General features: G+C 39.6%; 1 protein-coding gene across 3 annotated transcripts in view; it reads right to left on the bottom strand.

Annotated features, from left to right (window-relative positions):
* Positions 1-27,844, bottom strand: part of LOC125460954 (zinc finger C3H1 domain-containing protein) — a 66,418-nt gene that overhangs the window by 26,715 nt on the left and 11,859 nt on the right. For all 3 annotated transcript variants that reach the window (XR_009446894.1, XM_059652482.1, XM_059652483.1), the window contains exons 7-19: positions 26,940-27,031; positions 26,299-26,511; positions 25,507-25,674; positions 20,140-20,277; positions 16,626-16,744; positions 16,129-16,275; positions 15,089-15,263; positions 13,812-13,940; positions 10,124-10,678; positions 6,963-7,072; positions 3,165-3,296; positions 2,559-2,680; positions 2,240-2,341 (exon numbers count right to left, since the gene is read on the bottom strand). Coding sequence is in view for 2 of the 3 variants with exons in the window: in XM_059652482.1 (XP_059508465.1) it covers positions 2,240-2,341; positions 2,559-2,680; positions 3,165-3,296; positions 6,963-7,072; positions 10,124-10,678; positions 13,812-13,940; positions 15,089-15,263; positions 16,129-16,275; positions 16,626-16,744; positions 20,140-20,277; positions 25,507-25,674; positions 26,299-26,511; positions 26,940-27,031 (2,202 nt within the window). In the remaining variant the exon portion in view is untranslated. The remainder of the gene's footprint in view (positions 1-2,239; positions 2,342-2,558; positions 2,681-3,164; positions 3,297-6,962; positions 7,073-10,123; positions 10,679-13,811; positions 13,941-15,088; positions 15,264-16,128; positions 16,276-16,625; positions 16,745-20,139; positions 20,278-25,506; positions 25,675-26,298; positions 26,512-26,939; positions 27,032-27,844) is intronic.

Genomic DNA, 27,844 nt, shown 5'->3' with positions numbered 1-27,844 from the left:
TCTTCTTCAGATCTGAAGAAGGCTATTGCTGACAAAACAAGGAGACCAAGTTGGACAGACAAGAGTGTGCCCAAAGCATAAAAAACTAACTACAGGACTGAAGTAGATCAGCTTTACTTAAAACAAATTTATACACACAAGACACAAAGAAATCAAAACATTCACGCTTTGAAGTTGCTAAACTCAGCATCAAGGTCCGAAAGCTACCAAGTGAAAAATGAGGTGCTGTTTCCCCAGCTTGCTTTGGGCTTCAGTGAAGCAATGCAACAGGGCTAGGGAATATTAGCATGAGAACAAGATGGCATGCTGAAGTAACAAGCAACTGGGAGGTTGGACCATTCTTACAGACACAGCCAAGTTGTTGCCATCTCCCAGTCGGGATTTGGTCATGCCAACGTGGAGCCGACCACCACTGACAACATTGAAAGTACAAATAAACTGCTCCTTTAGCTGAAAATTTTTTGGGGCCCTTGAATAATGAGAAGTGAAAAGATAAAGGGCAAGTATACACCTTCTGCATGTGCACAGGAAGATGAGTTTGGGGGAACAGGGGTGAAGATATCCTGACAATTTTTTTCCAGTGCACAGACATCCAAGGCTTGTGGTGCTGCAGCAGCTTCCAAAATTGTAAGCACATGCATCAATGTCGATTGACATCCACTGGACCTTAAAGCAACTCACGGATGAGAGAGGACACTGAGGGTTGGGTGGTGGGATAGAAAGAAATGAGCAAGTGTAAAAGCATAAAAATAGACCAGGAAGTCACAAAGAGAATGACATCTGCAAAATGCTGACGTGGGAGGGGAGGGAAGCATCGGTGGTGGCATTGTACTGGAGGTGGCAGAAATGGCAGACTAGTACAGTGAAAAATGAGGACAAGTGAATCAAATTGCTCTTGCAGAGGGGGAAAATGGATGACGAAGTGGTGCAGGAAAGAGAAACTGAGGGCCCAACCACAGGGGCATCCTCGGTTGAAAAAGGAGAGTACATGCAAAACCGACCCTGTGTAATGTGGGATGTGCAATCAGTAGAATGCAACAGATATGGGAAAAACAGCGAGAATGGAATGGAGTGCCTACAGGAACCAGGCTATGAGCAAGTCTAGTCAAAGTAAGTATGAAAGCCTTGATTATGATGAATTTTGGTGATTGAAATGCCCAGAAATCGATGTCAAGGAAGCGAAGAGTCAGATGGCTCAGGTGAAGGATAGAGAAGGATGAAAATCAAAAGCAAAACTGAACTATTTTGTTTCCCCAGACAAGAACAAGAAGCAACACCTGAATATACAGTGCAAGGTGAAGACCAACACATCATGTGATAACAGCAACATCCTTATCAGCAGACTGGGTAAAGTTAAGGTTAAATCTGAGAGAAGAGTGCAAAGTCAGAAGCAAACAGATCTGGATGGTGAGGGGGAGCAAACAAATTAAGATGATGCATGCGACTGAGAGTTTTTGACGAAGAGATCAAATACAAGCTCGAAGCTAGAGTTGGGTCCAGGGGGAAGAAGAGTTATGGAGATGGGGTAAGAGTGCATACAGCAGGAAGAGGACTCCTGTCTTAAAAAAGTGAGCACAGGGTGAATGTGACAGAGTTCAAGGTCACGCCGTGCCAGAGATTCACTGAGATTGAACACAAAAGTCAGAGAAAACAGACCATTGATAAGGACAGATCCTTCAGCCTAATTCCATTGAAAACTAACTTCAACAAACCAAGAACGTGGATCAGTTTTGAAAAAGTAGCATACATAAATACAACAATAAATATTGAACTTCACAAACTCATTTTGACATTGCTGCACTAGATTAATTCATTTAAATGTGCTTCAAACCAATTCCAAGTTAAATGCCTGATTCTGCTGTGGCACATTTTCCAATAAATTAAAAACAACTTCAATGCACGTTTAAATTTAGATCATCTCCACAGCATTTACAGCCACATGAGAGCCCGAGCATTTTCCTCCTCACTCCTCCTTTTTGTTCAAGTAGGAACGCGGTTGACACATCATAATTCAAGTAAGTGTCCATTCTTCATGATATTACATTGTTCTCAAAATAACATGCATCACTGTGGAAGTAATGCTTAACTCCGTTCAGGGGAGATCTTAACAGGACGTACACAGTCAAGCTAACTGCTCAAATTTCACCAAGCTGTAAACTTGAACAAAAATAAAATAATTTGCAGGCTCAGAAGTAAATATTTGAAGGACTCATGCGTGAGAAAATAAACTTCCACTTACTATGACCAGTGCTCTCATTCACTTGGCTAACAAGCAGAACAGCCATCTCATCCGTGGTCATACGATCTTTGTTTTTGCCAAACTGTTTATCCACATAATTTTCTTCATGTAAATAAGAAGTCTATTAGTTTTATGTAATGAGTTCTCACTTCAGAACACAGTACCTTCAACTAAAATATTTGGTATAACATTTGAGTACAAAAAGAAATAAATGCGGTGATTGCACTTTTAACTGTCATACATAGTCACATTACAAGTACTTCATCGTTCAAAGCCAAAACAATACACAAACATCTAGACCATTCAGCAACTTAATTACCTGCTGCAACCCTGATTTCTTCATCTGTACTAAAATCTGAACATTTAATCAGAGCTAAATTGTACGAGAGAAGATCTTGAAACAGCTGGCCTTGATTTAAAATGCAGTCTCTCATATGTTGCCTAGAGAGGAAAAATACTTTAGATTTTAAGAGATTTATTAAAAACTTTAACCCCTCCACATTACCAAGTATTGCAACAGGTATAAGTCAACGTCCACTAAAGAAACCTTCAACTTCAGGCTCTGCATGCTCGAAACCAGAATCCAAAATTGTTGCTAATTAAGAAAATAAACCTTAAGTAAAAATGGAGAAGAGCTACTAATTCTTATGTATTGTACACTTCAAACATGCTCTAGTGAGCAAGGAATTAATTGATTGTTAACAACCTTGAAACTAAATGCTTTTAAATAGCATTAATTTGAAGGGAGTTTCCAACATTCCTGTTTTAAAGACAAACCATTTACAATTTTTCTGCAAACATACATAGTTGGACTTATTGATGTTTGTGCCAGATCTGACTGCCAGAACAGGCATTCTTCAGTATTTATCACTGCATCATTGATTTTATTAAATTAACTTTATGCAAGACCAAGCAATATACATACCATTGGCAATCATCATCATTGCATGTACCAGTTAAATCAAAGCGACAGAAACGTTGTTTGGGGTCAATCAAGTTGCTGTAGGAGACTGAACTAATCAGAAGTTTTTCCTTGTTACGAAAATAAGGACTGAACCTGCAGAAAGAGGTTTGAGCATATGAAAACAACACTCTTTGAACTTTGGCAGCCCTTGGAAATTAAGGAAGAAATGCATGTGTTTCAGTTTTAAATCTCCTCATCTGAAAAGCATTTCAGATCTTCCAATTTCAAACATGCAGATTTATCAGCCTGTGTTAATTTCTCATCTCATTCTGGTTTAAGCATAAACTAAAATTTGTTTGTGACACCAATGATCAATTTCTAAAAGTGAGCTGATCTTTCATCATCTCAGCTTTTAAAAAGTTAAAACCATGTGATGTAGTTGGTCCCATCCCCTTGAATGCATGCTTACAGTCAGATAAAACATCATAACTACGTGAAATTGTCCTATTCAAAAGCAGTTTAATTCATAAGACATGGACATCACAGGTTAGGCCAGCATTTATTGTCCATCCCCGACTGCCTCAGAGAGGGGGAGAAGCTTTCTTGAAGCAGTACAGTTCTTGAGTAGGGACTCTCAGTGCTGTTCATAAAGGAGTTGCAGGACTATGGCCTAACAATGAAGGGAACTCACAGGTGATGTTTCAGGCAACCACTTTGCTTGACCTTCTAGGTGGTTGATGTCACTAGTTCTGAAGGTGTCATCCAAGGAGTTACTGCAGTGCATCTTGTAGATGGTACACACATCTGCCACTATGCCCATGTTAAGGAAATATTGAAGGTGGTAGATAGGGTGACTTTCAAGTTGGTATTTGTCCTGGATGGTGTCAAGCTTCAAGCATTGTTGGAGCTGCATTAAATTCAGAAATTGGAGTGCACAACACCACATTTCTGGCTTGTGCCTTGTGTCAGACGTTGGGGGAGATAGCAAAATTGCACAGCAAACAATTCCTAGCCCCTAACCTGTTCCGGAGAAAATGTATTTAAATGTCGAGCGCAGCTAAGTTTCTGGTCAATGATAACCTCCCCACCCAACCCTACACCAGAGGGGCAAACTGATAAAAGTATATGAAATTCATAGACGCATGAATAGGGTTAATAGTCAGAGTCTGCTCCCAGGGTCAAAGTGTCCAATACTAGGGAGCCTTGGCTTAAAGTGAGTGGAATAGTTGTTTCAAGGAGATGTTATGAGGAAAGTTTTTGTTTTTACACTGAGGGTAGTAGATGCCTGGAAAACACTGCAGGGGCAGTGGTCGAAGCAGATACAACAGCAACATTTAGAGGCATTTAGGCAGACATATAAGAAGAGAAAAAAAGGGATATGAGCCATGTACCCATAACAGATTAATCTAGAATGGTATCATGGTCAGCACAGACATGCTTCCAGATACAGTGCATACTCCAGCAAGCGGAGGTACAGCATTTGATAAACATATTTTCTAAAAGATGTGCATCTACTGCAATAATCAGATCTACCAGTTTCATATTAAGAACATCGACAATTAAATCTAACTATTAATTATGTTAACTAAGGCATACACCTGCCTTGCACCAAATTTCAGACTAAAACATAGAAAAATTGGGACTAACATTACTGTACTTCTCCCCTTCAAATAAAATCAATTATTAAAAATAATTCAACATTAAGCAACATAGCTGAAACACACTAACAGACTAACAACCATGAAAATGCATTTCTCCACCACAAATCTACAAATTTCCTAAAAGCAGGAATAAATTTAATGCAGAAAATATTTATTGCTCACATATGGTCTCCTTCAAAGGGATGAAGTCAAACTTCAGTTTATAAGCACTGGCTGAGATCACGACAAAAAATTGAGTATGCTTGTCACATCGAAGGTACAAGGCTGCAAGTGCTGACTCATTTTCTGTTGTCTGAAATTCTCCGCATTTCTTAAAAGATGACCCATTTGCTTTTTAAAAAAGCTAATACACAACTGTGATACGGATTTATTATTAATTAAATGCTAAATATCTATCACTCGAACCTTATGGTATTGTTGAAGGCAAGTCAAGGACACATTGTAAAGAACTCTTACCACAGCCAAACTAAATCTGTCACAATTTCTTCCAGTTGAACACTGGGATTGATAACAGAACTGCCCTTTGCTCCTTCCCCTCAATGTTTACTTTGGCCACTAATTCTAATCTCTTTTCAACTAGTCATGGGCTCAACCAGACTATTCACAGCTTTAGTATCCAGTTTCACAAAGCTGACTTTATAAATTTGGAATTTACAAATTTCCTTCTTCATGCTTGCAGCCTGTAATTGCACTCTTCCAAGATTCTTTAGCCTCACTCCTGGCAAAACATTTGGATAACACAATTAATATCTTTGTTCTCTGCACCCACTTCAATGCAATACACAGAATTTTATCAGAGACAATTGTTACAAATGCAAAATGGAGAACATGTCATTGACTATATTCAGCCCATTTCTGGATAAAGCTGTCAATTGTTAAACTAATAGGCAGATATTTCCCTGAATAAACAACTAAAAAAGTCTTGCTTCAAATCAGCATACATCTACTTCTGTACTTCAGTACAGGTAAGGTAAATCAACCCTATTAGGCTGTTTCAATTGCACACAAGGTCAAAAGAAAGCAAATTTCACATTGAACAAAGCTTTCTGAAAATATTAAACCACACTAAACAGGTTAAATATGGAATATAATTCTTGTATGTGTCAGATATATTTTTGGGGGTGTGGAGCAATAAGGGAAGGTATTGTGTACTCAAAGTATTGAGCAAAGGTATCTTGGTGTACAAGTCCATTGAGCCCTGACAGGTAGAAAAGGTGGCAAAGACAATGTTATAGACTGCTTCCTTCTTCAGCTTCGGCTAATGATCAGAACAAGGAAATCTTGTTAGAAAACTTTTCTTAGGCCACAGATGAAAGAGTTCAGTTCTGGTCATCGCACTATTGGAACGACATTACCACGCTGGAGAGGGTGCAGAGGAGATTCACCAGGATGTTGTCTAGAATGAAAAGTCTCAGTTATGAGGAGAGACTGGGTAGGCTGTTTTTTTGCTTTCCTTGGAGCAGAAGCAGCTGAGGTGGGCATCTGATTGAGATATACAAAATTATGAGACACACAGACAGTAGGTCGTGAGAACCTCTTCCCCACAGCAGAGGTGTCTAAGACCAGGGGGCATAAGTTTAGAGGTGAGGAACAAGTGGTTTACAGGAGATCTGAAAGTGCTTTTTCCACCTAGAGGCTTGTAGAAATATGGAATGTGCTGCCTGAGAGGGTGGTGACAACAGGTTCTCTTGCAAATTTTAGCAGCATCTGGACAAGCACTTCAAATACCAGGTTCCTCAAGCCTGCACCACGATTCAAGATAATCACGGCTGATCAGTTGTGTTTGGAATTTCACATTTCCCTCTACCCTCTAAGAACTCCAAGTTACTTGGCTAACAAGACTATTTAAATTTGTCAGAAGATTTTAACTGACCCACCTCCACCACCTCATCAGATAGAGTCAAAGCTGCACAGTCCTCAAAAATCTCTCCTCACCACCGTCCAAATTCAGACAGTCTTGGTGAATCTAAGGCGTTTTGCATGGGTCAAATGCATCTTTAGCAACTTTTTGCTTTTACCAATCTGTTTTATCACAACTTGAAACACATTTTTCATCTTTGTTTTAAATTCCAACTGAACAATTTTATCAGGATTGTGTTTGCTTAAAAGTAGAAAAAGTATCGATGAATATTGAACAAAATCAGTTTAAATTTCATACCTGTAAGATTTGAAGACTAAAAGTGGGCTATTATACGGTCCAAAGGCAGTTGGCTTCAAATCCGTTTGCCTTGACTGTGCCAATACTATATCCAAATCCACAGTAATCTCCTGTAAAAGACATGTTTTTATCAACAATTACAACCAGAAGTATTCTGAAAACACACCACACTGAGTTCAAGAGATATTCAGAAAGAAAAAAGTTTACTTGTAACAAAGTACCATGATAGAGTTAACACATCTGATGAATGTTAATTTTGAGCCAAAAATCAACAACCTTTCCAAAGAAATTGCCATTACACTGATTACAAATGTCACTGCATGATTATTTCCTATCAGAATTCTTGTTCAAATCAGCAATACCACTAGTGATGTGAATTTCCAGTTTACCTAGATTTTCATGTCTAGCTCTTATGATTCATATCCACAAATACTACTGCAACTGCGTAAATACCAAATTAGAAGGCAATCCTCGACAGCAAACTTTTCATTAACAGGCACCATGGGACCAGGCAAGTGCCAGTTGATCAAATGGTCCAAATAATCAATGTAAAGACATACTAAGTAATAGAAATGTAATGCATGGGGTATAAACATCACGTTATTTACAGGATAAACCAATAATAATGCAATTTTGCCAGCCAACAGCCATCTCACTCACCCCCTCAGCAGACTACTTGGACATTGAAGGCATTATGATAGTCCAGTAAATATGTGGTATTTGAGGCATATAATTTATGGTTTATCAAAATAGCCAGTTCGAAGGGGCCAGTTAAAACAAGGTTTGCTGTACCTAACAGATGTAAACAAAACATTTTCTAAAATACTAGCATATGTTGTAAACCATGGTAACTCTTTGTATTCTCGCCAGGTTTTCTATTGGGCATGTTGTGAACGCTAGCATTTGAGGACAGCAGTGTCGTAAAGATCTTCAGCACCAAAACAGATCCTCCGTCCAACTCTTCCATGCCGACCAGATATCCAAACTTAATCTCGTCCCATTTGCCAGCATTTGGCCCATATCCCTCAACCCTTATTTATAAACACGTTTTAAATGTTTATTTGTGCCAATTTCCACTACTTCCTCTGGCAACTTATTCCATACACAATAATGCATATTTATACTTGCAACTTACTGTCTTGGGGAAGCTAACTTCAAATCCTAAAAATTTTCATTTAAAAGTCTAAATAAACATGCAAGGAATATTCTGACCATGATATAATGTTTGATCAGAAGGCAACACAAGCCTACTTGAGTTCCATCACTAGGACATCTCCACAGTAAAAACTGCCACAAAATAATTGTTTGGTATCTTACCCACGTCCTTTGGTTCAACTCTCAGATGATCTCGTTTATCTTTAAGTGACCCTATTCTCTCCCGAGTTACACTTTTACTCAATATATTTGTAGCATCTCTTTGGATTCTCTTTAACCCTATTTGCCAAAGCTTTTGCATGTCCCTTTTTTTGCCCTTGAGTTTTAAGTATACACCTACTGCCCTTATACTGTTCTAGGGATTCACTCGATCAAAACTGTCTATACCTGATATACATAACCTCCATTTCCTAACAATCCTCAAATTTTCCAGTCATCCAGCAATCCCTACACCTTCCAGACTTGCCCTTCACACTGATAGCCACATACTCTGAACTCTCGATCCCCTTTCTGCAATTGTTCCACCTTCCAACTGTCCCTTTACATGTGAACAGCAATCCCAATCAACTTTTGAAAGTTCCTGCCTAATATTTTCAAAATTGATCTTCGCTCAATTCAGAATTTAGCTTTTGCATCAGGTTTATCATTTTCCATAACTATTTTAAAACTAACAGAATAATCATCACTGGTCCCAAAGTGCTCCCCAACTGATACTGGAGTCATTTCCTCAGTCTTATTTGCCAACAGGTCAAGTTCTGCTCCTTCTCTAATCGGTACATCCACACATTGACAGTGTATTGAATATAAGAGAGTTGGGACGTCAAGTCCCAGCTGCACGAGACATTGGTCAGGCCACTTTTAGAATACTGCATTCAATTCTGGTCTGTGCTAGAAGAAAGATGTTGTTAAACTTGAGGGGGCTCAAAAGATTTAAGGATGTTGCTGGGATTGGAGGTTTGAGTTATAAGGAGAAGCTAAATAGGCTGCGGCTTGTGTCCCTGGAACATCAGCGCCTCCGGGGTGACTTTAAAGAGGTTTATGAAAAAACCTCTTTGGATAGTATGAATAACCATGGTCTTTTTCCCCAGGATAGGGGAGTCCAAACTAGAGGGCATAGGTTTAAAGTGAGGGGAACACTTTAAAAGGAATATAAAAGGACACTTTCACAGAAGTGGTAGTGGTGCGTGTACAGAGTACATTACCAAAAGGAAGTGGTGGAGGCTAGTACAATTACAACATTTAAAAGGCATCTGGATGGGTATGTGAATAAGGAGAATTGAGGGGGATAGGGGTCAAATGCTGGCAAACGGGAGTAGATTAATTCAGGATATCTGGTGAGCGTACACAAGTTGGTCTGTTTCTGTGTTGTATAACTATGTCTAGGTAGCATTTCTCTCGCTAATAATAGATTGTACATTCAGCATAATCATTCAAGCAGTAATGTGCACTTTTCCAATTTGATTGACAGAAAAAAAGAATCAAATTTACAATCACTCATTAGCCTTAGATTGCTGGATAGCATTCGCACTTGCCAAATCAAAGTTCAGAGTTCAATTTCCACACAATAGATGCAAAGATAAAGACCTATTAAACACACTATTGCTAAAGGTGTTGAGTTTCATTCAAGACATTAAATCAAACCTCTGACAGACAGACATTACAGATCACAAGATACTAATAATTTTAAGAGCAGATACATAACTCAGTCATTATTTTAACAGTCAATCAACATCTACAGGAAATTATCTGGGTCATTATAAAATTATTTAAGGGACCCTGCTGTGCATAGATCGGGCGTTAGCTTCCCCATGTTACAACAGTGACTAATGGTCATAAAATACTTGGGATGTCTTGCGTTTATGAAAGGAACTACATAAAAGATTTTCCTTGCATTTAATGTCATTATTATTAATTTGCAAAGGAAAATCAAATTTACTGATGAGCTTCCTAAAATTGCAGTTCTTTGCATTATTTCAAGTTACAGACATCAATTCCATTCTACTAACCTGGCCATACACAGGTTTCTCTTTGGAAGGCACTGATAGTGAAGTTTTCTGAAGCAATGTTTTCAAGTCATCAGCCTCTCCATGAAGCTTTTTGAGATCGTCAATATTGAGCCCAAGAAACAGCTCAGGTTCATCAAAGCTTTTCTTCATAGGTTTGTTCAAAGTGTCTTTCCCCTGACTTAGATCTTTGTGCTTGAGATTTGGCTTGGTAAAAGAGTTTGATTCCCGGAATGACCTCCTTCGTTCCCTTAGAGATGGGGACTGCACTTCATCTTCTGCATCATTTTCTTCAGTGTCAAGAACAAGTTTATCCTGTGTTAGGTCATGGAGAGAAGGCTGGGACACCACAAATGCATGCTCTTCCTCTATCCCTTGCAAATCAGGTTGCCCGGCATTCCTTAAGGCCTGTGCCTCCTTCAGTTTTTGAATCTTTAGCCGATACTCATATTCAAGTTGCTGCAAACGTTTTTTCTCCATAGCTATATATTCAGCAGATTGTTTCTTTAAGATTGCCACACGTTTAGACGAGCCATCCAACCGGATATTCTTGTTAGCCTGAAAGTAAGTTATTTTTAAAATCAAATACTAATCATGGTAAAGAGGCCTCTAAAAATTTTTTTTAAGTGTGAAAGGTTTAACAGAATAAATTTGACCCTTATGCCAGAAATGCAAAAATGTGATCCTCTCAAAATAATAAATATCAAACAAAAACCTTGAGGAAATAGTTACTTGTTCTAAACCACATTAATTTTCATTTCACAGTATACAAGAACAGTAGACAAAATATTTCAAGGCATATCATTGCCATCTGGAAGAATGAATTAGATCTATACTCTCAGGCCGCATCATAAGGCACTGGAGCAAAGAATTACATCTTTAGACCAAACACTGCCTATCAACTTTTGCATGAGAACGCAAAACAATAATTTAACTAAGATTAAAACCAAATGCAAACGTTAAATATAGGGAAGACACAAGGCAAAGTACTGATGCAGTATTGGGGGTTTCCTGTTGTTTGTGGCATTACTCAAAAAATCTTACAGCAGATTTGGTGACAAAGTCCAAGACACATTTCGGCTGTATTACACACTGTATCCATTTATTATGCATTTGTATGACCAAAATTCTTGAGGAAAATTATATAAAAAGGATGCTGCAGCCATGGCTAACTAAGGAAGCTAAAGTTGATATCAAAGGACAGATGTCCAATGCTGCCAGATTTAACGATTGCTAAGAGATAGACATTTCAGAAACCAGTAAAAGGAAGAAGAGAAATTGCATGAAAAATGTGAGAATAGAAATAGCCAATAAAATTTTCTGTGCAGGTTAAAAGAAGAGCAGCCTAATGAAGCACTGATCCACTACAAGTCAAAAATATGGAAATATTAGGAAACAAGTAACTTGCAGACTTTTGATTAAGTGTTTTGTATCTGACTTCAGAAGTCAAAGGCCAAAGAGCAACCCAAAAACTGTCAAGAAAAGCAAATAGAGGAACTCGAAAACAAACAGAAACACATACCAGGAAACCTGATGGGAATAAACCAACAAGACCCCAGGACCTGACAAAGTGCATCCTAGGGTATTAAAGTGATGTGACGGTGCTGGTGTTGGACTGAGTTGGACAAGGTCAACAATCACCAGGTTTAGTCCAACAGGTTTATCTGAAAACACAAGTTAGCGAAGCAAATGCAAGAGATATTGGATGCGGTGGCTGCAATCTTTCAAATTCCCTAGATTCAGTAAAAGTGCCAGTGAATTGCAAAACTGCAAATCTAATACATCCCTCTCAGAAGGGGAGAAAAAGCAGGAAAACAAAGTTAGTCTAACATGATAGGAAAAATGCAAGAAACCAGATACTTAAAATCCCAATACAATCAAGCAGAGTCAAAATGACATGGTTTCTGATAAATCTGAATGCTTGAGGATGGACAGTGAATTAGAGGACAAACTAGATGTGTACTGTACATTATTTTGAATAGGCTAGATAACGTTCCACGATATTTAGCACGATACACAAACAGAACTGGCTTACTGACAGAAAACAGTTTGGGGGAAAAATGGGCAGATTTCAGGTTGGTAAACCGCAACTAGCAGATTGCCACAATCAGTACTGTGGCATGAACTATTCACCATAGTTTTAATTACCTGGATGAGGGGACCATTTACACTATGCTTGCCGGGGGTTTGTTTAATTGAGTTGGGAAATTATATTTGAAGCTGGGTGGGTTAACTTGGGGAAATTATATTCGAAAAGCACATCCATACTCAAACACATGACAGTCTTTAGAGAATTTATGGCTGAACAGCAACTATATTTCTGCAACGTGCACAAACTCAAGTTCAGTCAAGTTAAGGACTGTGGAAGATTAAAATGAAAAAAGGTTCAGAGGTCAGAGTCACAGAGGTCCACAACAGATAGTAAAAAAGTCTTCAGCTCATTAAATCTGCACCAGTCAAAAACAAGCACCAATTCTCCAGCACTTGGCCCACAGCCTTGTAACCACTGTGCACATTTATGTGCTTGTTAAATTTTATGATTTCTGCATCTACCACCTTCACAGGCAGCAAGTTCCAGGCTTCCACCACCCTCGACGAAAAACGATTCTCAAATCTCTGAACCTTTTTTCCCTTACCTTAAACTTAGGCACCCATGCAATCGATCCCTACAATGGGAAACATTCCTTCTTGTCTACCTTATCTATGCCCCGCATAATTGTATACATTTCATTCACAGCTCGCTGTTCTCTGCTCCAAGAAATACAGTATCTAATTTTACTTCATAACTGAAACTGTCCAAAAATAGTCACAAATCTGAGGACTGGGAAGTTTTGAGAATATAAAGAGGATGCAGAAACTGATAGAGGAATGGAAAAGGTATAATGCAAAACCAATATAGCAAAAAACAAAAATTGACTAGAAACTTCCATAGGTGCTTAACGGAAAAGTATTTGGTTAAGATGAATGAAGGTTCATTCAACAGTCAGAAGGATTTATAATGGAAATTGGGAAATGGCCAAAAACTAATGACAACTGTGTCTTTTTTCACTATGTAATACATACACAAGAAAATCTCTCAGAATTAGAAATCCAAGTGACTACACGGATGAAGTTGAAGTGAATGAACAGTACTAAACTAGTCAGACTGGATCAATTAGTGGGGCTGAAAGTTGATAAATCCCCAAGACTTCAGTCTACAATCCAGAATGGTGCATGTGCTGCAATGGAGATTGGTGTTGCATGCAAATCATATCCTGAAAGTCCTGTAGATTCTGAATGCTTTCCAGAGATGAAAAGCTTGAAAATGTCACCCCACTATTTAACAACGGTGCAAGGGGTAAAACAGGGACACAACACGGACACATACCTCACGGTTTAACAAACTTGCTTAGTTCTCGTTTTACTATGTCGCTAATAAAATTATAGGTGACCTGGTGGATGCAGTATATCTAAATTTGGTGATAAGGAGCCACGACAGGAAATTAATCATGCCTGCTCTGGCTTGGAGGTTTCAGAATCCCAGCAATGGAATGCTTTAAAACTGCTCTTTGAAATGGGCAAGCAAGCCAAATAGTTGTATTCAAGTGAGCTAAATATCATCTTACGTTCATAAGGGAAGTCAGGGATTAGAAATACATAGACCAGTCAGCCAAGTCCATATTCTGTGAATTCTTTCAAACAGTCAACTTACAACAAATGAATCGTGTTCACGTTTACGTTTGCCCACTTCTTGACTAGCAACAGCTTTTGCTCTTGCAAATTCTTCATATCTTACTGATAAATTCTTTTTAACTTGTATTCGATGTTTTACTTTATGGATCTAAGGGGCAAGGAAGAAAATTAGTCATTGTCAAAACCGTTAATATTGCTCAAATGTGAGAGAACTGGTCAAATATAAAACTGCAATGCACTAAACATGAAAAAATTCAAGACTTGGTACACAATCTTTTTCAAACCCCACCATGGCAGTAAGGAACTACCTCTTCAGTAAGATCAAGATCAGGCGAGATTAATCTTCTTCTGCTTATTTTACAATACAGATAAACTTCTCCATTCAGTTAGAAAAAACCTGGTTGCGTTTATGATTCCAGAACAAAAGCCAAGAAACGAGTGGACATTCAAACTACTGTTACACCATTCAATAAGATTAATGGCATTCTGATCAGATTGTGTTACTATAGTTTCTTGCCTGCCCTTGAACCTTGACTTTGCTAAAAAACTCTAACCAACTCAGCTAAAATGCATTCACCTATCAAGCCTCTACTGCTCTAAGGAAGAGAATTCCAGATATCATTTCTCAAAGTAATTCTTCCTCATCTCAATCTTAAGTGGGAAAATATTTTCACGTTGTGCCCTTAGCTTCTAGATTTGCCGGCAAGGGGAAACATCCTCACAATCACTGAAAGTGCTGATCACCTCAGAGTTTGTATACAAATTACCTGCTACATCTTCCTACATTAACAAAGATGGTAGTTCCAAATTACTTAGCTGTAGATGTACATTAAGGCATTTCAAAATGACACATGCCATTCCCATTCTAAGATTGGAAGGTGTCTTACTCATATCCTATATGCTACAAAAGGGAGAGAATTGATTAGCTTTTCATTTTCTTTACGCAAAATACAAGTCTTGCTGGAGTATACTTCGAGGAGACTGCTCTGCCATCGTTCTCAATTCCCTCCAAGCTGCGACACGGAAACACTAGCAGACAATGTGAAAGAAGTGCATGACAGTGGAACAATTGTGACTACACCCATATTCCAACAGAGACATTTCAGCACAGAAACTGAGCAAATTTAACTGATCTCCCATCCTCTTACCTGGACCAGGTTAAAGACTAAGTGCACTATTTCCCAATCAAGAATAACTGCTTTTTTAAAAAATGGACCAACGCAACTTACAGAATAAAAATAGTCTCTACTAGCAGCTGTTCAGGGAATGGAAATTTCTAGAATTAATGTTGCCTACCTGTTCTTGAAGCTTTTTAAGAAGCATTCTGTTAGCATTCACAATCTTTTCAGCTGCCTGCAACTGTTCTTTGTGCTTCACATATTTGGCTTCAGCTTGACGCAGTGCTTCTTTCTTCTTTGCTTCTTGTTGTAACAAATTCGATAGAAGAGATTCATCTTTTGTCAAGAGGAAACTAAAATAAAAACCAAATCAAAATCTTACACAAGTTTATTTTTAAATGATTAATACCAAAGCAGTAGAGTGGATGTTGTGTGCCCTTAATATCTTTAAGGCAAAACAGTGAACACCGGCATAAATTCAAGTTATTACCATAGGTACAACCTAGTTAATTAATAAATCTCAAGTAAACTCCATAATTAGTGTGGGTTTCAGTTTTGTGTCAAGGATGCCGTACTTTGCTATTGAAGAGTGCAGTAGCTACTCAAAAGGTAACAAAAAAACAGGTGGAGAGGTGTCCCATTGAAGACAGTTGTATTTTGAAAATTGAGACATAAATAATCTTGCTTGAATTTTCCTTTCCTATTCTGACACTTGTGTCACAGTGAAACCCAAAACATGTGATGCTCTGCAACTGTTTTCAGTATGAGAAACAAATGAATGATCCTAGTTATTAATATAGCAGTGTAAGGTATTTGGGGACCATACCAAAAAAAAATTTTTATCAGGTATCAAATTAGGAAGGTGGCACTCATTTTGGTTCAAACTGAACTGATGGTTGCCAGAGATGCTTAACAGAGAGCCTGGGAAATCGCAAATGATTATCGTCAGCTTACAGATTCAAGTTGCTGTATAAGAACCCGAACAGAAAATCTTTTCAGATGGATAAAAATCCCAAGAAACTATTTTAGGAAAAATAGAATGGGCTCTGTCTTAAGACAACAATTACCCAATTGGCAAAAATAGCTGGTCTGGTCAGTCTCAGGATGTCAGGTAGACTGCAGTGATACAAAAGTTTATTAAGACAATTTGTCCAGTACTCCTTACTGATGTTCAGGCAAAAGAAAGCTCACTTAAAATTAAGCACAACCAAAACTTACTTGTGTTTTCTGAGTCTGTCTTCAACATCTGACAGTTGTTTACTGACCACTGTTCTTTTTCCAATAGCATTTACTTCAGCATCTGAGCGAACCAGTGACGGACTAGCCCTTGACAAATCAGACTTCAGCAGTCGTTGTTTCTCACGACTAAAAAAAAAATTAAGCCAAGCCAATGAGTACAACCGCACTGTGCTAAGCACTGAACTTAATTAACATTATTCTGACAGACGGCAGTCATCTCAAGCTCCATTCATGCTTGGCAGCAAAGAGAACAAGCTTTAGTGCTTATTACAAGATTAAGCGATATTACTCAGAACGAGCCATGCTCTCTGGTTTTCCTCCATTCAATCAACCCCATCACTAGTGTGAAGCTTCAGCAACTTACAGTATCTACCTTGAATCATTTAAGAATTGGTTGAGGAAAGTTCACAGCACCAAATGACTATTAAAACGAACAAAAGCAAATAACATTATCAAAAAACAAACTGAACATTTACCTGATATTTTCTTCCTTTAAAAGTCTATTTTCCTTTTTCGGCCCCTCAGAAGATCCATCTTTGGTTCCAGCAGGATCATTTTCCTTTTCTGCTTTTAGTTTTGGCTTTGGTTTTGAGGCCTTCAGACAAAAAAAAAGTTTTCAGCCTTGATCAGCAGCACAAAAGACAACGAATATCCGTACTCAAAAATGAAACTGACACTTTTAAAATGAGCATTCATAATCAATGAAGTACTACAGCAAACCGGAGCTTCTCCAGTCTACCATGAACCTCAAAATCAGATCTCCTACCAAGGCATTAATTTTGAATACTACAATGCACACAACGGTGGAGTCAGAAAAGGTTCTTCTCATCGGGCAGGTTACAAAAATTAAGGACCATCAGCTGCCCCTTTGCAAGTATCTGCCAACTCATTTCTTGTGTTATTTCCAAGATCTCTGGGTTACTGTTTTACACTGAGTATCCCCTGCATTAAAAAAGTGAGGGCTGACCCTTTCAGTTTGAACTATACTACAGGCAGAGATTCCAATATCCTCATAGTCAAGTGAAAACCTTTAAGTCTGTTAGACAAGTTTGGAGCCTTCTCTGCCAGTATCGCAGGATGCCTCTCGATAAGTTGCCACACAATTACTGGGCAACTGATTCATCTGACTAGTCCAGGTCATAACTACATCAAAAGGTTTTGGGTATAGCTCCGTATAAAAAAATGCTGACTGGGTATACCCAGCAATAAATGCAAAAGGGTCAGCCAGTCACTAAGAACAGAAACAGAAGAGTTAATTGAGGACAACAATCTTTCTTCTCAAACTCAAAACATTCCGTTTCTCTCCCAGTTGTTACCTCACACAAACACATCCAACGTGTTTATTTTGGATTTTCAGCATTTGCAATAATTCAATTGTGCAGACTCAGTTCTATCTGCGTGCTTTCAGATTAAATACATTTTCAGTCAACCTGTTCTACTTACATTTTGTGGTGTCCACCTTTCTAGCTTAAATTTGCTATGTCAATTATACCAAATCTGCTTGTTGGTGATGCTGTAGTACATCTGTCAAACTGACACATTTTCCCTTCATGGTGAGTTTGATTAATCAGAAGTAAATTACATCCACGAGACCTGATGCAAACTCCCCCTGCCCTGTAATGCCACTGCCAGAAGACTCCAAGTATAACGCTATGGGAAACTGCTTTAGTAAAATTTAAAACGAAATCAAGTTGTCTTTAACACTAAAATATAATCTATGACTTTTACTATTCTATTTACAAATTTAAAGAACACAAGTTTCCCTTCAGAAAAAGACCCGAGGCGTCGGCTTTCCTGCTCCTCTGGTGCTGCCTGGCCTGCTGTGTTCATCCAGCTCCATGCTCTGTTATCTCTGATTCCAGCATCGGTAGTTCTTACTATCTCTGAGTGACAAGACACATCTTGATAAACTTTTGATATAACGGGGTGTGGAGCTGGATGAACGCAGCAGGCCAGGCAGCATCAGAGGAGCAGGACTTGTACTAGTTCTCTTGCCTTGGAGTTATTCACAAATTTGGCAAACTTATTTTCTCTGTTTAACTACTTTACTTCTTCATGGGGTGTGGGCTTTGCTGGCTGGAGCTTCATTTATTGCCCTAAATGACCTTGAGAAAGTGGTAGTGAGTTGCCTTCCTGAACCACCACATTTGGTGTAAATACGTGCACAAAGTTGTCAGGGAGGGAGTTCCAGGATTTTGACCCAGTAACTGTGAAGACAGTGATGTGAATTTCCAAGTAAAGGTGGTGTGCTGACTTGAAGAGGAACTTGCAGGGGGTGGTGTTTCCATGTATCTGCTGCTCTTGTCCTTCTAAGAGGTAGAGGTTGTGGGTTTTGAGGTGCGAACGGACCAGTTGTCTTCTGTTTCCTGATAAATGCTGAGCTGGTTCCATTGAATGTTTTGTTGATGTGAAAATACACGACAGAATACATTTGCTAAAAGTCTGGGAGCAAAGACAAAAAAGCACAGAGAGCAGGCAGCAGGTAAAGAAGGGTTAGAATTCCAGGTGAAGTCTTTGCCAAAACCTCACTATTCCGATGAAAGACCCTTCCCAAAAATGTTAGCTTGTAGGTGCTGACTGACTGAACGATTCTATGTTAGTAGCATTTTCTGTGCTTTTGTTTCTGTTGGTGGCTGTCTAGTTGATTTGCTTTGTGAATCTGATCTTTGGTGACTAGAAGGGGAATGGGTTCAGACCCTGCAGGTTTTGTTCTGGCATGAGTATAAAAGATTTCCAGTGGGGAATCGAAAATAATCGTGAAGACCAGCGGAGTGGGGAAATACACGTGTCAGTTCACTGATCTTCTAAACTATCAACTATAAACTCCTGGGAATGAATATTTTGCACCTCCGATTTTAGATGATCTAATTTTTTGGAATCTGAGAAGTATTTCCGAGTGTTTGCGTTTTTCAGTGTTCATGATATATGTATATTACGCTGAGAATTTGGCCAACTCAGGACTATCTTATTTGTTTAACATATGGCAATATGAGTTAATGTTATGACTATATGTTTAGTATCACATAAAGGCAGACATGTGGAATGGTGCAGGAGAGATTTATTCAGATAGTCTCAGGGTGAGGGACTGTAGCAACATGGAGACACTAGAGAAGCTGGTATTGTTCTCTTTTAGGCAGCGGAATTTATGGTGAGACTTGTTTCCGTTGACAGGAGGGCTAGAGAGTAGATTTAAATTAAAACATCGAAGGATGAAAAGTCACAACAGAGCAGTGCAAAAAGACTGAGCCAAGTTGAAAATACATCAACATCTGAAATCCTTCTTTATAATTTTGCTGCACCTATACTTGCCATGTTCTGCCCTTTAATAAACAGAACGTAATTCTAAAGCTCTGCTGTACCTTGTTTTATAACATAGAGAGGCATAGATAGAGTTGATAGCCAGAGACTATTTCCCAGGGCAGAAATGGCTAGCACGAGGGGTCATAGTTTTAAGCTGGTTGGTGGAAAGTATAGAGGGGATGTCAGAGGCAGGTTCTTTACGCAGAGAGTTGTGAGAGCATGGAATGCGTTGCCAGCAGCAGTTGTGGAAGCAAGGTCATTGGGGTCATTTAAGAGACTGCTGGACATGTATATGGTCACAGAAATTTGAGGGTGCATACATGAGGATCAATGGTCGGCACAACATTGTGGGCTGAAGGGCCTGTTCTGTGCTGTACTGTTCTATGTTCTATATTAGCCATGAATCAGTTTCACCTTCCCCACATGGGCCAGGGATCATTCAACATTATTTTGATAAGCATACGATCCTATGAAATTCCATCCCTCAATCTACAACACAAACAGATTGCATTATGTACTGTCTGTTGTGGGATCTTGCTGTGTGGATTAGTTGCTGCACTTCCCATGCAAGTGGCTGCACATTAGATATTCAATTGGCTGTAAAGCACTGTGGGTCTTGACAAGGAACCCTGACGGAATACAACACTGTACAAAAATGCTATAATTATGTAGGACCAAGTTTTTGCACACCTCTGCAGATCTTCTGGCTTCTCGAATCATGGACTCCAAACCTCCAAAGACACCCACATTTAAATTGGATTGTTCATTATCTGACTCACTATCATCAGAGTCATCCAGTCTCACAACTACAGCTTTGTGCCTTGGAATCTGTGAAAATTTTAAAATGAAAAATACATGAAAGTAGGGATAAGGGAAGACCAAGTCACAATACCCCAAACATTTACATGGGATTTCAGAAAGATTTGCAAACTACTGACATTCAAAAGTAGTTCAAACTTGCAAAATTGCAAGATTTGATGCCATAAAACTCCCAGGAATGCAATTTTCAGCCAAACATTTTGTAAATATTAGGCGGAAAAACATACAAGTAAATGAATTCTTCCATTTAGCAATAACAGCAAAACTAGAGGCCAATGTAAAACACCCAAGAAATCAAATAAAAACTGCAAAGATTTCTTTCTGCAGAGTAGAGTAGTGAGAATATAGAACACTCTACCACAAGGTCTGCAAGTATACAAGAGGAAACAGGGCACAGAAAGGGTGCATTGGTGAAGCTAAACAAGGAAGAAAGGGAAGGAACTCAAGCAGAGAACGAATACTTGAAGGTGCATGTTGCTGCGTTACATATTCAATGTAATTTCCTGCCTTCAGAAAAGCTGCGAAATCTTTAGTACATATACCCATATGTTGACAAGTACCAGCAGGGTGGGCTTCTAAATGAAAACATGCAAACTATTCCACCAAAATTGACATTTTAAAAAGGCACACAGAAAATCTATTTTCTAACAACCTGCATGAGCTTGGTTATTTTGTTTCAAAGTTTTCTGAAACTTTCAATTCATCATCTGATAAGTTTGTTGCATTGAAATAACTGAGCGTTTGAACCCAAGGGTATTTTGCTGAAGGTGGCATTGTTTCCATTTAGATGCTTACCTCTGTACAAGGTTATAGTGGCCACTTTTACAAGTTCCAGCACAATTGAAACATGAGTGGAAAAGTAATCCTATATTGTATTTAAATTCACCCATTCTAGGCAATAAATCAAATGATTAACAGAATAATACAGTGCAGAACAGGCCCTTCAGCCCTCGATGTTGTGCCGACCTGTGAACTAATCTAAGCCCTTCCCCCAACACTATCCCAACATTATCCATATGCTTATCCAAGGGCTGTTTAATTGCCCCTAATGTGGCTGAGTTAAGTACATCGGCAGGCAGGGCGTTCCACACCCTTACCACTGAGTAAAGAACCTGCCTCTGACATCTGTCTTAAATCTATCACCCCTCATTGTACAAGCTGAAGTCATCATCCCTGGAAAAACACTCTCACTGTCCACCCTATCTAATCCTCTGATCATCTTGTATGTCTCTATTAAATCCCCTCTTAGCCTCCTTCTCTCCAATGAGGACAGACCCAAGTCCCTCATCCTTTCTTCCTAAGGCCTGCGCTCCAGACCAGGCAACATCCTGGTAAATCTCCTCTGCACCTTTTCCAATGCTTCCACATCTTTCCTGTAATGGGGTGACCAGAACTGCACGCAATATTCCAAATGAGGCCGCACTAGCCTTTTGTACAGTTGCAACATGACATCACGGCTCTGGAACTCAATCCCTCTACCAATAAAACCTAACACACCGTAAGCCTTCTTAACAGCACTATCAACATGGTTGCGGTTATTGGAGATCAGTCATCTCAGCTCAAGGAGACATCTGCAGGAATTCCTCAGGATAATGTCCTAGGCCCAACCATCTTCAACTCCTTCATCAATGACCTTTCCTCCATTGTAAGGTCAGAAGTTTACCGATGATTGCTCAATATTCAGCACTACTCATGGCTTCAGATACTGCGGAGGCAATGGCCTAGTGGTATTATCACTGGATCGTTAAGCCAGAGATCCGGATAATGTTCTAGGGAACCAGTTTCAAATTCCACCATGACAGATGGTTGAATTTCAATTCGATATATATCTGGAATTAAGAATCTAATGATGAGGATGAGTCAATTGCAAATTGACAGGAAAAACATAACTGGTTCATTAATGTCCTTTAGGGAAGGAAAGTTCCATCCTTAGCTGGCCTGGCCTATGACTCCAGATCCACAAGTGGTTGACTCTGAACAGCCCTCTCCATAATTCCAGATGGGCAATAAATGCTGCCTAGCTAGTGACATTCTCATCCCGTTCATGAATATAAAATAAGCAGCCTGTGTCAAAATGCAACAAGATCAGGACAATATATCGGCTTGGGCTGACAAGTGGCAAGTAGCCTTTCTGACGAAGGGTCACATGACTCGAAACGTTAACTCTGTTTTCTCCTCCATAGATGCTACCAGACAATTTGTTTTTGGGGCAAGTAGCAGTTGTGCCACACAAATGCCAACTTATGACGATTGCCAAGAAGAGACAATCTTACCACCACCCCTTGACATTCAATGCTGCTACCAATGCTGAATCACCCGCTATCAACATCCTCGGTTACCAATGATCAGAAACTCAACTGGGCTCACCACACAAATGCAGGGGCTATACAGTATCTATAAGGCACAAATCGGGAGCGCGATGGAACACTCCCCACTTGCCTGGATGGGTGCAGCTCCAAGAACACTCAAGAAGCTTGACACCATCCAGGACAAAGCAGCCTGTTTGATTTGCACAACATCCACAAACATCCACTCCCCCCACCACCGATACTCAGTAGCAGCAATGTGCACTGTCAAAAAAATGCACTGCAGAAATTTGCCAAAGATCCTCAGACAGCACCTTCCAAACCCACACCCACTTCCATCTAGAAGGACAAGGGCAGCAGGCATATGTAAACACCACCACCTCCAAGTTCCCCTCCAAGCCACTCAGCTTTCTGACTTGGAAAGTTATAGAATATAGAACATTACAACACAGAACAGGCCTTTCGACCCTCGATGTTGTGCCGGCCTGCCATACCAATCTGAAGCCCATCTAACCTACACTATTCCATGTACGTCCATATGCTTATCCAATGACGACTTAAATGTACCTCAAGTTGGCGAATCTACTACCGTTGCAGGCAAAGCGTTCTCTCCGAGTAAAGAAACCACCCCTGACATCTGTCCTGTATCTTTCACACCTCAATTTAAAGCTATGCCCCCTCGTGCTCGCCGTCACCATCCTAGGAAAAAGGCTCTCCCAATCCACCCCATCTAACCCTCTGATTATTTTATATGTTTCAATTAAGTCACCTCTCAAACTTCTCTCGAATGAAATCAGCCTCAAGTCCCTCAGCCTTTCCTCGTAAGACCTTCCCTCCATACCAGGCAACATCCTAGTACATCTCCTCTACACCCTTTCCAAAGCTTTCACATCCTTCATTTAATGCGGTGACCAGACCTGTACACAATACTCCAAGTGCGGCCACACCAGAGTTTTGTACAGCTTCACCATAACCTCTTGGTTCCAGAACTCGATCCCTCTATTAATAAAAGCTAAAACACTGTATGCCTTCTTAACAGCCCTGTCAACCTGGGTGGCAACTTTCAAGGATCTGTGTACATGGACACCGAGATCTCTCTGCTCATCTACACTACCAAAAATCTTACCATTATCGTCATTCCTTCACTGTTTCTGGTCAAAACCCTAGAATTTTCTCCCTAAGGCAGTTCACCGCTACCTTCTCAAGGGCCACTAGGAACAGGCAATAAATGCTGGCCCAGCCAGTGAAGCCCACATTTCACAAAACAAATAAAAAAAACTGACCCCATTTTTTTCACTGTTTAGATTTATCAAGATTTTGAATAGCTTCCTATCCATATCTTCTATTTCCAAAAAACCCCCTCTGAGCAATCTTGAAAATCCACACAATAAACTTCACCAGCTGTGAGTCATTCATCTCAGGAAGAGCCAGCATGGACTTATTCTCAATCAATTCAGCTCACGTCTTCTTTTTGTCAGAACTTGTTCAGGTTCGTCAGATCCTGTCCGGGCGACGACTGAGGTGAAGCCGGGCTGAGTCCTGGTACCATCTCTTGGGCTGGAGTAGGACAGGGAGTAGGTCTGTGAGGGAGGCTGTAGTCAGGTGGAACCTTATGCCAGAGTTATTCAGCTTGTCAGGACTAACTGGCACTGTACTTCTCAGATCAATGAAATTTACTCATCGCACTGTGTCAGGACTGGGATTGTGTTGCTCTGATCAACACAGTTTATTGATCACACTGTGCCAGGACTGGCTGGGACTGTGCTCCACTGATCGAAGTGACTGAAAGTCATCACAGCGGAATTCTGGGAGACATCACCACAGTCATCATGTCTGACTGATCTGATGTTTGTTTCAGCTAGTCAGAGAGAACCTGATGTCAAGGTCTGGTTAAACCCGACACACTACATTGGTGATTCACAAGCTCTCTTCTCTCTGTACACAAAAAGAGACTCTGAGGAAGATCACTGGCAAGGTGAGGTGAAGGTGTACAAGGGAGCAGCCATTAAGAGAGTGGGCCAGTGTGAGAATGGATGTGCTGAGGCCTTTGCTCGAGAAGTTTTGATGCGAGGCTGAGCAGGGGTGCAGGTAAGAGATTATTAACTTTACTTTCTTCCAGTCTATTAATTTCACTGGTGGCTGCATCTGTGAGAAGCACAGAGGGCTACATCTCCTGTGTTTTGAGCGGGAGCTGGAGCTGCAGCTGGTTGCATTCAAGATCATCTGGGATGCAGAAAACATCATTGATAAGAGCTATGGTGTAGTGGTCACTCCTAGTGTGCAGGCTGCAGGTAGCTGGGTGACCGCCAGAAGAGGTGAGGGGGGGGGAAGGCAGATCATGCAGTGTTCCTCTGTGGCCACTTCCCTCACTAATAAGTATACTGCTTTGGATACTGTTGATGGAGTGACTTTTCAGGCCAGTGAAGGAAGGGAACATTTTTAGGGTTTTTTTTGTTCTGCAGCATGGAGGCAGGCCCTTGGTTTAAACTGGTCCATGCTGACTATGGTGCCCACTCAGCTAGTTCCAACTGCCCACGTTTGGTCCATATCCCTTTAAACACATCCCATCAATGTGCCTATCCGAATGATTTTTAAATGTTTCAGTTATTCAGTTAAGTTGACAATTAAATAACATTCTTACGTTTACTCAAGATATTTTGAAAATATAGCATTGAAAGGAAACAGTCAATCCAAGAACTGAATCCACCACAGTTGTAGAGAACAGAAAAACCACATTAATGAATATAAGGTGTAATTAAAAAGATTCTCAGTTTTGGAAAAAGGCTTACTTCATTGTTAAATTTTAAATTCAATCTTCATGTTCTGTTCCTCCAGAAATTTATGGAACTCTTTTCTCCCCATAATTTTTCACATCTAAAAGGTTACATATCTGAAATAAAACACAGATCACGCTGCCAAACAAAATCCTTACCATTATTAACGGACGAGGAGCTGAAGGTCCTCTTGTAAACTTTGCACTTTGAGGACGTGGTTGTAATGTAGAGTTCAGGTCAGCAGTTGAAAGATTATTTACTGGCCCACATTGGGAGTTTTCAATAGGAAGTGGTGGGAAAGCCATGTCACAGTTATCAGGTGAATCCTGTTTTGAAAATTTGGAGAGAGTAAATTAATCCCAGAACTAAATTTACTTCTTTGCTATTCCTACCAATGTTCAGTTTGCACTTGATGGAACACCACCCACCCCGCCACAAACGTGCACTTGCACTAACAAGTGCCATTGAAACATTAGAAAACTATCTTTAAAAAGCACAAGTAAATGTTAACCCCTCCACACCACAACTATGTGTGCAAATAGGAAGGGTCCAATATGTTCCACAACCCTCCAATTATTTTATTTTCAGCATGGTTGAGACTTCTTTGGAGTACAGCTGAGGAAGCATCAAACAAGAGCTGTAAACAAACAATGGGGGCCAGCTGGGTTCTGCAGAGTTGCAAAGCTCAGCCAAATCTGGCCCTTATTAGTCACCAGGATTAAGGGCATAATGTAATTAAGCTGTATTAAAAGCAATAAAAACTATGGAGGAGAAATCAAATTTTGAGGATTTCCACACAAAAATTAAAAACTTCCACCTAAAATAAACTTGAGACCCACAGCCAAATTCAAAATCACCAACCAAAAATCATTTCAATTAAAAATCCTCACTTGTAGAAGACTGCCCTCTGGTGGCTAAATAGAATTTTACAATTAAACTATTTCAATTACCTCTGGTTTCAAAGCACGCCGATTTGCTATGGATTTTAACAATTCCTCTCTAAGGAGCATTTCTTCTTCTTCTTCCTCGTCAGCGAATGGAGGTTTAGGTGGCTGCTCAGGTTCCTCTGGAGGTAGTGGTGGGGGTGGTGGCGGCATAGGCAGTTCCAAGGGACTAGGGAAGTAGGACTCTAAGTAATTCGGAATTACAGGATCCACCATGTTCTAAAAACAGAACAGATGTGCAAAAGTGTTAAAGACATTATTTACAGATGTAAAATAACAAACCAACTTACAATGAAATAAGGAAGTGGCAGAGATTGTTTTGTTACAGCTTATACAGTAATCTAATTACAGAAAGAGATATGGTTCAATCACACTAGGCTGTTAAAACAACTTCACCTCATTTAACCTGTTCAAAATCAAATAAAGCCACAACAGATAGTCATTAAATGAGCTACTTTCAACTGCAAAATGCTAACAATGCATGCAAAGTAATGAAGGTGCAGTTTCAATTTGACAGTTCACAACGCAAATAAAAAGGTACTAATTTAGAAGATAATTTATGCGGTAAACAGAACTTAAAAACATGACGGCAGCAAAATGTCACAGAATCAGTTTTATGTTAGGACTATTACAAAAATGAAACTAACTTGATGCTGTAAAGACACTGGCACAGGTGGCATTGGAACAAAATACCCTGACTGGTAATCCACAGATATTGAAGATGGCACTGGAGATGATACTGTTAGAAGAGAGCACATTTCAAATTGTTCAAAAAACACCATATCAAAGTTGTCGACCATCAGGAATAAAATCAAGTCTATCCCATTTGTATTAATGGATAAACCATTTATCAAAATCTTTTAACTTAAAACTGGCTGTAAATGCAATTACACGTATAGATATAGATTAATGTGTACAAAAAGCCGTACTGACAGGAGTTTATTCCGCAGCCTCTGACCTTTCGGCCATGACATCCTTCCACATTATCGTGTATACAATTATTGGACTTCTGGCAATGTTTATGCGATTTGCACACCATTATGGAAATAAAATTAGCATTTTATAAAACACCTTTCAGAATCTGTTACTAAATTCTTTTAATAAGGAAATCCAGAATCAATCATTAACAAAACACATGCAATATTGACCATGAGCTATATTCATGTCTAATGCCCACTACATTTAAAAAACATTTGACAATCACCTCCCAAGACAGGCTGAATTTTGTGGTTAGTATGAATCACTAGTATCCATCACTGACATCTGTCCGGAAAGTTTGTGTTGGCCTCCGAACACAGATCTGCTTTTAACAGCTTCTATCAGACTTAGAATTATAATATCTAAGTCAGTGTCACCCTCTAGTGCGCACACTAGGGAATTCAAAGGTTTCAGAAGGCATGTTGCTATCATGCACGCCATAATCATGAACAAAGATCCCCGGTTCTGACCTTAGAATGGTGGAAGACCATTACAGAAACACCCAAGTTGTCGCAACACGTTGTTTCCAGGATACTACCCTAAGAGCACATGGGACAAATATGCTGGCTAAGAT

This window comes from Stegostoma tigrinum, chromosome 18 (genome assembly GCF_030684315.1).
Source record: "Stegostoma tigrinum isolate sSteTig4 chromosome 18, sSteTig4.hap1, whole genome shotgun sequence".
NCBI classification, from domain to species: Eukaryota; Metazoa; Chordata; class Chondrichthyes; order Orectolobiformes; family Stegostomatidae; genus Stegostoma; species Stegostoma tigrinum.
Note: the sequence above shows the minus strand (reverse complement) of the source record. Positions and strands in the feature narration are given on the sequence as shown.